This window comes from Rhinolophus hipposideros (assembly GCF_964194185.1).
Source record: "Rhinolophus hipposideros genome assembly, chromosome: 26".
Classification (NCBI taxonomy): Eukaryota; Metazoa; Chordata; class Mammalia; order Chiroptera; family Rhinolophidae; genus Rhinolophus; species Rhinolophus hipposideros.
The window spans coordinates 2967975-2981437 of record NC_138072.1 but is presented as its reverse complement, the minus strand read 5'-3'; the positions used below and the strand labels follow the sequence as shown (position 1 = coordinate 2981437).

Sequence of the window (13463 nt, the reverse complement as noted above, 5' to 3'; positions counted from 1 at the left end):
CTGCTATAGAACAAAACATAAATCTATTATCTCATTTTTATCAGTTAACCAAATTTGTAAGAAACTAAATTCACGTGATATCAACTAATGGTTTTTAATAAATATCTCATACATTACTCTCAGCTACATTCAAATTTATATTTAAAAATTTGAAGTCAAAAATGTTAAAAATGTTAATGCTTAAAGTAGAAAAAAATTAGGACATCTAGCAGAATACGTTTGAATATTTTCTATGACTCAAGAAAACTCCTATTCTCACTGTCTTCACTGTGGCAATGAAGACTTTCCAAAAGAACGTTTTAGTGAGCGGTACAAAACCTGTGATTAATAAAAAAACGCTACTTTGACTTTTAAGTTATTATCGGTCTGAAGAGCTCCTTCAGAGCAGAAGCACTATAGAGCCGACTCCCAAACCACTACTTGGCAACAAAATGAATCTACCTATTACCAGGTTAGGTGCTCGCTATTATCATGGCCCTTGATTTCTTTCAAGTAGCTCCAATGGAAAAAGCCACAAGTGAATAATAAAGATCCTATAATAGCTCTAAAGAAGTCTTTATACGGGAGAAGGCAGTAAAATGAACTCTGGAGAGTTAAAAAGAAAAAAAAAAAACAACTCTCATCTCGTGATAAGAAAAAATAATTAACCTGCCTTAATGCATCTGCGAAGGCCTCCCATAAATCAGACTTTTGTACTTCAAGAGCCCAAGGAAAACCATCTACCAAAAATGTGGACATTGTCTCCTAAGTACACACAGACCATTTCTGAGTCCGTAGAGGTTTGCAGGCTTTGTGAGCGGCGTTCAATGCAGTCCCCGCGAGGAGGGAGGAGGGCGTGAAGCACTCACCGTGCTGAGTTTGCTGCAGGTGACAATGATACGTCTCTCGTGCAGCATGCTGGCATACAGCTGCAGCATGCAGGTCACGTCCACGGCCACAAAGTACTCCGTCAGGTTCCTCTGTGCGGGGGGAGATGCGGGGTCAGTTACAGCGCACGGTGGGTACCAGGGAGGACACTTCATACACTTACCAGCGAGACAAGAGTTCAAAGGCTGTTCTTAGAACAAATGGTACTCATTCAAATCATTAAATTTCATATTGTTCTGCAGCCACACGGAGCACCTAACATTCTATGATTATCTGCAACATAACCCTTCTCAGGAAGATGTTTCGATGGGGGGGGTTGGGGGGGCAGTCAGAGGGTCGGACATTTACCACCCGCCCTCCCCGAGTGCTTGTAAAAGAAGCCAGCTTCCGGGGCTGCAACCTCAACCTGCTTGGGGCCATCTGCAGACGATGGCCCCAAGAATCTGTCTTTTAAACAAACAGCCCTCGTGAGTCTTTGACACACTGAAGCGCTCCGCATAATACAGTTGGGTCTTTTCATATTTGCCAGTCACTCAGTAGGCAATATCATTGTCTGGTCCTAGGTGGACCTACAGGCACCCAGGGATGAGATGGATGGAAAGCAAGTCTTTGCTTCTTTGTGAAGGAAAACCCTCCCTGGTTTATGTCCCAAGGCAGGCCTGCTTTACTACCACAACCAAAGGAAATCTCGTGTGGTCTAATGTGATCCCTTGACTTAAAACTTGAAATGATTTTCCCCACAAAAGAACAAAATTGAGACAAGTTATATTAACTAGGACTTTCAGATCTTCTCCTTTTTAAAATTTTTTCTGTATTCAAGCATATCAGAAAGCAATAAAGTAATACAAAGAGTGAATAAAATCTGATGATAAACTGAAATATAGTACCTGTAGGGAAAGGATGACCTAGAACCCTAAGGCTTTTCGTTGGGAAAGAAAACTAGAAATCCAATGATTTCTTCCATTTCTGAAAGGTAGAAATTTCACCAGGACAAACTGGTGATCATGGCAGTGCATATAAACAGAACCAGTAACTACCAGTGAATGCTGTGGAACTTTGTGGGGAGAGATCCCTTTCCTGCTTTCTCTCTTTGAAACCCACCTCACCTTTCAATTCAACTCTTCAGACACAAAATTACTTTTGTGCATCTGACATGAATATTTTTCCTGTCATCTCAAAGAAAGATAATTTCTAGATGTGGATTATTTCTCAACACAGAATGCTGGCTTATGTTTACGCCCTTGCTTTTTTTTTTTCTTTTTTCTTTTTTTTCTTTTCCCTAAAACAGGACTTTTGGGAAATGAAATATCTTCATGGAGATGTAAAAATGTATATTCTCAGTGGTAGTTTTGCTTTGGAATGGTTCTTTAAAACTATCAAAGTAACAGCCTTTAACAAATGTGAGGTTTGTTAAATCAAGCTATTAGCCGTTTATTAGCAAATGTAAGAAAAGGTAAACAGAGGGAAAAGTACAAGGAAGTAACTTTGACTGGGTAGTGAAAAGGGATGGGGGGGGGTTCAGTCATAGAGGTCAAGGCCTGGCAGAGGGCCTCAGGGAGCAGGTGACAGGGGCACCTGGCCCGCAGGACACAGCACACAGGCGGCAGGGCCTGTGGAGTGAAGTGACCTTAGCAAACATTCTGGTGGGTCCTCTGGGGCCCACAATAAGAGCAGTGCAATGGGGTCTTTTCACAGGAATTGTTTGGTCTCGGCCGTACTAGAAACACCACTGACAGTCTTGGTTTGATGCTAGAAAGTTCCCAATTGTCTTCTTGGACTTCTCATGCATAGCCCACGTGCTTTTGGAAACCAAACACTCCGAGGGTTTGAAAACATTTTTGGAAGACTAGTAGAGTTCTGAGGGAAATAATACCAGTATTCCTGGAAATATTTTTTCCCCCTGTTGATGTTGCCTTCGTTTTGATTGAATTATTTCTAATGATTCATTTTACCTTTCCAAGGGAAGTGGAAAATATATTACATAAGGGAATATTTCCTTTTCACATAGTATCCAAAAGTATATTTTTGTCACTTCCACTTATTCAAGTAAACTTTTCTACAGAGTATTAATTTGTAATAATTACAACACTGAAATTATTTCTAGTGGGGCTAAAATTACTAAATTTTAGCAACTCTTGTACTTTCTTATAATACCCCTCAATCCTTACAAAACATGTACTACTTAAATGAGAATCCAGAAATCAAGTACAGGACACTTAAGATTTGAACAGAGAGATACAGAGGAATCTGTACTACTATGGTGAATTCACTAAAGTAACTATTTGTGTGAAAATGCTTCCCACTGCCAGTATTCACTCTCCACCAACAGAAATCATGTCTGTCTGACTCGGGAGTTCCGGTCCTGACAGATAGGATCCCAATGAACCATCTTCAATGATAGAAATAATTTTTCTCATATAATTTTCCTTATTTGCAACCAGATACTAACAAGGGGGCAGAGTAGCAGATACACTAAGAAGAAAAAGAAGTAACACCATTATTCCTTATTTCTTCACCATTTCTCACAAACACAGATAGTTACAACATATTCTATTTCTCTATACAGGAATCCTTAAACAGTGAGACCAAAATAAATACAACTCGTAACATGAACAGAATAAAAACTCAGAAACAGAAAACTTACACTCTCAGGTATTGTTGGGAGTCCAGAAACATCAGGGGCAATGAAGTAGGAATGCTGAGCCATGGAAAGAAATCACGTAAGAAAAGGAGAATTAAAATTTGATAGTGTCATATAAAACGTAAGATAAAAAAAGAAAAACACATATCAGCTAAGTTAACAAATATCAAGGACTGACCGATGCTCAGGATGTGTTTTTTAAATGACATGGAAGGTTTACATGAGATTTAACAACTTTCTCATACAAAGAATTAAATGTTGGTTAAAAATATTTAATTTCAAAACTGAAATAAAAGTCCTGGAAAAGGTGTAAGACAAAAAAGTATATTACTGCCATATGTGTGTATATATATATATATATATATATATATATATATATATATACTATTTTTAATGAAATATATGAAATATACATATATTTTAAACACATTTAGTTTAAGGAGACTGGAAAAATAAGGCTTGTTTACCCAAGAATATATAAAAATCTATTTCCTGAGTTTCTGTGGTAAGCCACACTAAATTGCTGTTGTACATATCAGCCACCTTATTATTTAGAAAACAGCAATAAAACATAAATGTTAAGGACTTCAAACTTCTTAAAAATACGATTACTCATCTCAAAATATGACCTTCATACATCCACTAAGCAAACGTTAGCTTCTGTAATGTTCAGAGTGACCCAACAGTTCACAGGCATATTTGTATAAAAGCTTATTGTGCCTTCCTGTGGCCCAATAATGTCCCCAGATTTTACCGCCCAGAATCAGAGTACAATTAAATCACCAAAATTGTTCTATTTTCTGTTCATATTGATCTCCAAAATTATTGATCTATCTTAATCACATAAAAACATATTTAATACTATCTTATAATTGAAGGGTGAGAAAGAAACATTCTAGCCAATACTGAGCACAGCTGAAGTGGTCCGAAGAACAAGGCTGGTTCACACAGTCATAATGGATCATTTTCCAGGGCGGAGGAACAAGATGAGATAAATCACCAGGTCTCCTGGGACCTTGTGACAAAAATGTGACAGAAATCTCAAGCTGCAGCTGCACGTTAACATACTACTTCTAACAATGGAGAAGATGCATAGATTTGGTCTGTATTAGCCACTTCATTTGGAGGGTTTTTTAATACTACTGTGTTTCATAAAACTATGCTTAAAAATACAGTATAAACAGAAAATATACCCCAAATGATTAGTTTTCTTCAAAGAGGCACACTGACCATTTCCCAAAGGACTGGAGTGAATCTTAAAGACATACGGAAAGAAGTAATTATTTTCCCAGTTGAACCGTGATTTTCAGGAACCCATGTCCTTTTAACTCACCGGCACTAGGGAGGGCTGATCTTTCAGAACTCGCTCACTGGCAATAAAAACCTCTTGGTTCTTATAACACATGAGAGAAAAAATGAATATTTTACTTTCATGGGGGAAGTTTACACCACAATTTGCTGTGTGTTCAAGACAAACCCACACAGCCACATTCTCCACTGAAAATATCTGAATAATATTAACTCTCAATGTTATTTTAAACGCTGATCTGCTAACCTAAACCAAAATATGCTAGTCTTAGGTATTAAGACGCCTAAAAGTCTTTGATTTATGCTTCTTCTTAATGACGTTGAAATGTTTCAATATCCTGTATTTTTGAAACGGGTTTTTGTAAGATACTTATTTAGACCTGAACAAACATGATACTCAAATTTAAAAAGAGAATGCATTTTTATTTCTCGTTAGCACTCTACAATAGTAGAGTGCCTCTATGATCTTGGTACCTATATTTCTTTAACCCTTTAACCTTTTAACAAAGTGTTAGAATCACTTTATAAATACCACTCTTTCAAAGAAAGACACTTATTTTCGAAAAATCCAGAGCTTTGCTTCATCTTTCTTGACATTTTTCCTTGGACTTTCTACTTCATCCCCACAAACCATGAACCTTGCATTCTCTCGGCTTCAACAACCTACGAATCTGAATTTCTCTTTAACTGCTCCTTCCTCTAATTCTTCCTATAATTCAATCTGCTTTATTCTTCCATACAGTGTATTTGGGCAATTAGATATTCACCTCTGCTCTATCCTCTCTATATTCTGCCCTTTAAACAGCTCAGTTATTCCTACAAGTATGTCTGTAGATGACACCCATAGCTGGGTAAAACCTTCTAGGTTATCCTTAGCTTTCCAGCCCCTAATCTCCAAATGACTACCAAACATTTCCATTTTGGCAGTGTGCAACAAAAGAAGACTCACGCTTAAAGGAGCAGAGATCACAGGGAAAAAAAAGGAACAATTTAAGTTGTTATGACAAGTTTCACAAAGATGGGAATTGAGCTAGTTCTAGACAAAGAGGCTTTATTTAACAAGGAACCTGTACAAGTGAGAAAGTACGATATTCATTCAAGAAGACAAACAGGGTGACCAGAATAGAGAATCAATTTAGGAAACAAAAGTGAGCCAGAAAAAAGAAAAGTTGGATTGAGGCTAAGAAGTAGATGGTCCTGAAAGCTTGGCCAAAAGTTTAAACAAATTCTATGGAAAATGAGGAGCTACTAAAGGTTTTCAGCAGGGAACTTTATAGAACTTAAGGAAGTTTAATCTGACAGCCTTTTGTAGAAAGGACGGAATGAGACTACACTAAGGACTATTTGAAGTGCTAAGTATCTGAATTAGGGTGCTGACAGTGGGACTATAAAGAAGGGAATAATCCAAGAGATTATTAAAAATTATGGGGGAAATAAAAATTACAAGGCAAAACTTAGGCAAATAAAGTTGTAACCTAGGACAAAATACAGTAAGGATAACAGTCTCCTTATTTTGCAAAAAAGCAAAAGATCTATTAATATTATTACATCCATTTAAAGTTACTTTTTCTTTCTATTTCTCCTGCATTATTATATATTTTTCTTCCTTATTGGGACAGTTTATTATTCTTTTGGAAGAACCAAAATCAATATAAATAAATTTTAACATTCTATTTGTTAGGCCAAATTAATGAAGAACATTAATGAAAACATCTATATTTTGTGATCATTAATTTTGAACATTTACAAAACCTCCCAAAACATTAGTTTGTTTTTAGATATAGATGGCACAGCCCATGAAAAATGGCAAGAGTAAATAATCTATAGCACCACAGGCTTACTGTTTTGACCAACTTCAATCAGATTTCCAGTATTTGGTGATTAAACCAGAAGATATACTGAAGTATGCAGAAAGAAGAAACTTTTCACCCAGGATATTTATCATATATAGTTAGTTATATGTTGTATGCTGTATTTTTAATTCTTATTATGCACTGTTCTCATTTCATGAAGAGTATTTTGTGCTTTGGCGGGGAGAGAAGGGGTGTATATGTGTGTGTGTGTGTGTGTGCGTGTGTGTATTTCCTTATTATGGACAGATTTCACCTGAAAGTCAATGTTCCTCATAATCAGAATAGTCTCACAGATTTGGTTACTTTTGGTGTATAATTTACAAAGTCTGCAAATTAACAACAACCACAATACACATCCAACATATCATGTTATGCTGGTGAAAGCACATCACGCAGTCTCAGTATCGTCACCTAGTGATGTCAACTCTAGCATTGAGGTTTTCCTATGCAGGAGCCCAGGTGACGTAGCAGAGCTTCCTGAAGACGCACGTGTTTCTAAATGAGAAACTGCTAGGACAGACTCCAAAGCATCAACTACTGACTGAATACTCACCACAGTCAGACTGACAGGCGTGTTACCCTTGGGAACTGGGTGGTTGTAGAGCGCCGTGAGAGTTACATTCAAATCACTGTCCTACAGCAAACAACAAGAGCCAGGGGAGTTTTATAAGTGAAATTTATATTAAGCAGATACAATACAACTTTTTGATAAAATCATATCAGACGTGTTTTATATAACCCTTTCCAAAGGAATGTTTCAAACACCTACAATTGCAATACTTAAATCTAATCAATGGAGAAAATATATTCAAATCTCTTTATCTGGAAAGAATAATAGCAACATTTATATTTAGCATAAATATGTAACTAACAAAACGTAATTATTAGAAAATACACTGATGCTATCTATAGAAGGAAATCATTTAAATCATTAAATCTGAGAACAACGGGATTGAGTAAAAAGAGTAACACATCTCTTTACCAGATCACTGAAAGCTTCCAAATTCCATTTTAATTTTAAAATCTCAAACCTAATTTTTAAGGAACAGATACAATTTAAGTAAGATTACTGTACTAAGATGTAACACAGAGGTTATTCTAAATATTTATTTCCTAAGGAGCGACTGGTCACTATTTGACCCAGAATTACAACTTATCATAATTTTTCTTCTAATAAAGAACACACATATAGTCTTCTTTCCTCTTCTCAGGAAACCAAAATTACATGGATTTTCTCATATTTCCTTTTTTATGTTCCAGTATTACTGATGGTCTCGGGGAGAATAGGACATATAATAGGACATGTATAATAGGTACATACATATTAATTTATCAATAAGAGTTTCTAAAGGTAAAGTATTCAAAATTTGGACAACTGATACAATTAATGTTAGTTCCAATGTACACTTAACAAAAACAAAGAACAAGAAACCATCATGAAGTAAAATTCTGGTTTTGAGTTTTCCTTTAAATAATTAAGTACTTTTCTCTCCAGTTATTAGGATAATGAATGTATAATTTCAATATAAAATTATTCAAGGGTGGAAGGAGGGAGATGAGGGTAAGGGGGATCAATTATATGGTGATGGAAGGAGAACTGACTCTGGGTGGTGAACACACAGTGGGATTTATAGATGATGTAATACAGAATTGTACACCTGAAATCTATGTATTTTCACTAACAATTGTCACCCCAATAAATTTTAAAAAATTGGAAAAAGAATTATTCAAGTGTAAAGTGACCTTTTAATGAATATTTCACAGAATTAAGCCCAATTATAGAGAGGAAAATGTTTACACATCCTTGCACACAACCTTAGACTTCTGACAAACACTACAAACTTGCTATTACATTATAACAATGAAATTTGATTGCCAAATTAGGAGATTGCTCACCAGAAGAGTAAAAGGTGAGTCTTAAGTTCTTAATAGTACATTTAAGTTCTATTTAATAAAAAGTATCTGTAGTGGTATTTGTGCTGAATTTAGGTTTGTTGTGAGATATATTTACACTGAATTTTAAAAGATGAGTGTTCTACCAGTAATTATGAGTAAGTGACCTATAATCTTGAAAAGTCTACTATGTAGAGTTGTGTTCCCGGAAATTTAAGTAGCACAGAATGATTGAATAGTTCATTACGTGTACGAAAGTGGGAGCAGGTTCTTCAGGAAAGAATGTCACAAGCCAGATCATGAAGGGTTGATGGTTGCAGAATAATGTGAATGTACTTAAATGACACAACACTGTACACTTAAAGATTGTTTAAAATGGTAAATTTTATGTTATGTTTATTTTACCACAATAAAAAAAGGAGAAAAGAACATAACTTACCAGTTCCTTAGCCAAGTAATCTGCCAGAGTATTTAGAAGCTTATAATATACTTCAAACCATGGTAGATAACTGTAAAATAATAATAATAACTTTAAAATAAGTATATATATAATTTAGATTCAAGAAACAAAATAAACATTAAACTGATGTTTTTTCCAACACGTTGATCATGGAAAGCAGAAAAGAACGGATGTGTTCTCTTTATTGTTACAGTGAAACTTTATATATTATTATCTATTACTCGTTTTCATAACATAATCAGAATTCAAACGTGTACTACAAAGCTTATTCATTACACACTTCTATTTTATATCAGAAGAGTCTAAAATTACTTAATCCTACTGCATGGTATTCATAATAGGAATGTATCAAAAGCACTCATAGGATAAAAATTAACCACTGTAATAAGATTATAACATGACAGAAAAGTAAATTTTAAAAGCATTTAAAATAAAGATACAAACATTTTTTAAAATATTACTGAACTTAGCATGTAGTACAATAGAATCATGTGCTTAATTAATCAGTTATTCAGAAATTGATGTTTAAATAAGATGATCAATTTCAAAATAAGTATTAATGCAAATAACAGAAAGCCTATTTTGAAAATTATAAATACTGTAAAGAGCCAAAAACAAATACAGGAATTTAAAATTTATTTTGATTCATTTTGCTGGCTACAAATAGAATTAATTTTTATGAAAGCAAAGTACTAAATCCAAAATTCAATTGTACAAAATAAAATCTTTACTGCTTATTAACAAATTAAGGTATTAGTATAAATCGACCTAATTTATACTAATACCTTAATTTGCTTGGGTAAACTAATTTTTAATTAGTAAAAATCTACCCAAAGTTTTTAATCATGTATTAAAATGTGTGCTTTTCATATGGAAGAATAGTCAATCACAAAACATACCAGTGTAGTTAATTATCAATTAACAAATACTCATTTTTTCTTCAAAGAATTAATACAAGGCTTTTTTTAAAAGAAAATAGTGTGATACTTTTACTACATAATTGTATATTGACAAGAGTACATATACATAAAACATTTAAAAAAATTTAAATCAAGCAACTTTAAATTTAGAAAAACAGCATTCTATCTGCACTTTTTCATATGATTTCTGATTTATTAATGACTATGAATGATGAGTTTTGAATCAGGAGTAACTTAAAGTCATAATAGAAGAATAGTTAGATAAACTATAGTAATTTTTATACAGCAGAATGTTACAGGTTTCTTTAAAATGATTACAAATACTAAATACTGATATAAAAGATGCCTACAATATTTAAAAATATCTATCAACTTCTGGTTAAATCTTACATATTGAATACATGCATTAATCTCTGCCCTTAGGAAATGCCACTAAAATAACAGTAAATGAATAAAAAGGGTATAAATTAATGAGCACAAGAGAAATGGGGGAAAAAAGAGCAAAAGAGAGCAACATGGGCGAATGGTTCTACAAAGATGGAAAGCAAACAAAGAATGATCACTGACTTAGCAGAAGAGAGGAAACCAAAACCTGAGTGTCAACAGAAGGGAAAATGACCAGTAGCCAGTAGATTTGCCCCCATCGAATCCTGAAACATTGATCTGGGAATCTCTCAAAGGAAAAAATATACCTCAAAGCTTTATTTTCTTGGACTGAAACCCACCACCGCACATAAATGTTCCTAATTCAGTTTAGTGCCTGTATCTTAAATATAAATTAACAGTCCAACAACCAGGTATCTGAGGACATATAGACATCAATTCAAATGCAGAAAGAAATTTAAGCAAACATAGACAATACAAACAACAGATGAGAACTGCAAAAGTTATCATTACTGTCCTAAGGAGTTGAATAAAGAACAGGATGCTATTCAAGAAAATGAAACCTAAAAAAGAAATGGGAAAAAAAAATTAGTAGACAACAAGAAAGAACTCACAGAAATTCAAAACATATAAGCCAAAAAAAATTAAAATCAATAGGAAGGTTAGAAACTAAATCAGGAATATTTCCTAGGAACTAGAATAAAGAGGCAAACTGATGGATAATAAGAGAGTAAATATTAAAATATCAGGGCTTCAATCTCAACTTTCACGTTGACTAATAGTAGTTCCAAAAAGAAAGAAAAGAGGGAAAAAAGAATAAAAATTTCTTTTTAAAAATGCCTGGAAAATTTCCCAGAATTTTAGACACAAGGCTCCAGATTGAAAGTGCACACTGGGTGAACTGTACAACACATGAGCCACATCAGTGTATCACAGCGAAATTCCAGCGCAGGGCACAGAAAGGCAACTTAGAATTTCCAAAGGGACAAAACAAGTAACATACAAAGTAATCAAATTCAAAATGTCACTGAACCTCTCAACAGCAATCCCAGGAAGTGAAAAGATAATGTCTTCAAAGTGCAAAGGTGAAATCCTTTGCAATCTAGAATTCTTTGTCTAGAGAAACTATCAAGTGTGGAGATAGACAAATAGCATTTGCAGTCAGGTTAGGACTCAAAAATTCACCTCCTCTGTACTATTTTTGAAAAGCCACTAACAAATATATGGTGATGGAAGGAGAACTGACTCTGGATGGTGAACGCACAATGGGATTTATAGATGATGTAATACAGAATTGTACACCTGAAATCTATGTAATTTCACTAACAATTGTCACTCCAATAAATTAAAAAAAAAAGCTACTAAAAGATGGCTTCAACAAAATAATCGCCAACACTGCTTTTAATGATTAGCTCTATGTCGTGCAAATTACCATTGTAGTTTCTATACTCACTATCACTCAATGAAATAATTTTCACGGAGAATGTTCTTCTATGAAGACACTCTGTTGTTCCTTGGTTAGAGTACAATTTCATTTGTAGTCATTTCATATTCACATTTCAACTTTTAATGGCCTGAAGAAATTGCTACTCCAAGAAAATTTCAATGTGATGTGTGTTCAGAGCTATATATTCAAATAAGATGAGATGTAATCCACAAAAGGAACAGGCTGGTCTGTTTCTATCCTGCTCTCAAACTTGTTTACATAAAGCAAAATTTATTGATTTTAGGTTGTTGCTGTCTACCTACGTATTAATCCTTACATTGTCATTTTCATCTTACTCAAATAATGTAAAACCTTATTTAACAGTAATTCTTTCTTGATTCACTATTAAAAATATAATAAATATCATAATCACAGGTTATTACAAAGTGAGATAATCTTTTTTTCCTAGACCAAATACCTTAAACGGTCTTTTAAATGCCCTGGTTTTCTCATCTTTACATTCTTATTTGCCACTGGTCATCTTCCCCTTTCAATTTCCTTTCAAATTGTGAAGATGAACTAAAATCCAATTTTTCATTAAGAAGCTAATTTATACAGATAAGTGCAATTTATTTGTAAGATTTGCCTGTTTTTCGAAAATGAAACAAATTTAATTAATAAAAATTGATTAATATTTAGGTTTGAAAATACTGAAAAATACTGTTCAAAATTTAACAGTTATTTGTGCTAGGTATTTTGGTTTCTACATAACCATTACTATTCTTTATAATCTAGAATACTAACTTACTGACTTCTGTCCTGGTACGGAGCTGTGTTGTGCTTCACATGGGGTATGCTGCATTTTATTCTCATGCTCATCCTCCTGATTATGAAATCCGACGCGTGATTCTGTTAGGTTTAGAATGCTGCTAGACACTGTGATGTTTTACAGCCCCCTCGAATGTGACTTCATCCATAAATCAGACTAACATAGTTTTTTTAAAAATCTACTACAACAAGGTTTTCACTTCTGGGCTCTCTCTTAGAGTTGTCTCTAAGGCTCCATCTTGCTTTGTTATCTCTGTTTGGGCAGTATGACTCTGTGCCCATCTAGGGAGTAGAGGGTCCAGGCTAAGAATCAGACACTCTACATGTTAAAATAATTGGAAGGATGGGGAATAAAAGTTCTTAAGCACAAATTTTATGTATGAAAATGTGCTAGGAACTTTCTAAGTGTTATCTCATTTAATTCTTATAACAACAGTATGATGTATGTTTGACTAAACTAACGTAAAGCAACTTATCCAGAGTCATAAAACTACCAAACGACAAGCCTGGGATTAGAACTGATGGAGTGGATTGAACAATCCAATGTTCAGGGGTCCATGCAGACAGCCCATCATCCAAACAGGCAAATTTCTATAATATCCAGCCTTTTCATAAACGTGTCCAATAATCAGACACTTTTCAGGCAGCGAAATCAACGGTGACAAAACTTATTCTTGGTTTAATCTGAAATCATCCTACCCGTAATTTCTATCCACTGAAGCAAATTCTATCTTCCAATAGCACGATCTTGATGCATTTTGAATTACATTTTGTTCATATGAGCAAATTTCTTAGCAGATGAAGATCTGTTTAATTTGACTCTTTCATCTAAAATATTGGTAATTCCTTGTGATTGTAGATTTTAGTACTGCTTCTATGTTCA

General features: G+C 34.2%; 1 protein-coding gene across 3 annotated transcripts in view; it reads right to left on the bottom strand.

The window, feature by feature from the left end:
- The window catches only part of DENND1B (DENN domain containing 1B), a 164213-nt gene that overhangs the window by 86760 nt on the left and 63990 nt on the right, over positions 1-13463 (bottom strand). For 2 of the 3 annotated variants that reach the window (XM_081039324.1, XM_081039325.1), the window contains exons 6-9: positions 9002-9071; positions 7223-7303; positions 3512-3565; positions 849-959 (exon numbers count right to left, since the gene is read on the bottom strand). In XM_081039324.1, the coding sequence (XP_080895450.1) occupies positions 849-959; positions 3512-3565; positions 7223-7303; positions 9002-9071 (316 nt within the window). Of the gene's footprint in view, positions 1-848; positions 960-3511; positions 3566-4841; positions 4902-7222; positions 7304-9001; positions 9072-13463 lie in introns of all 3 variants that reach the window. The other variant, XM_081039323.1, reaches the window with a different exon arrangement.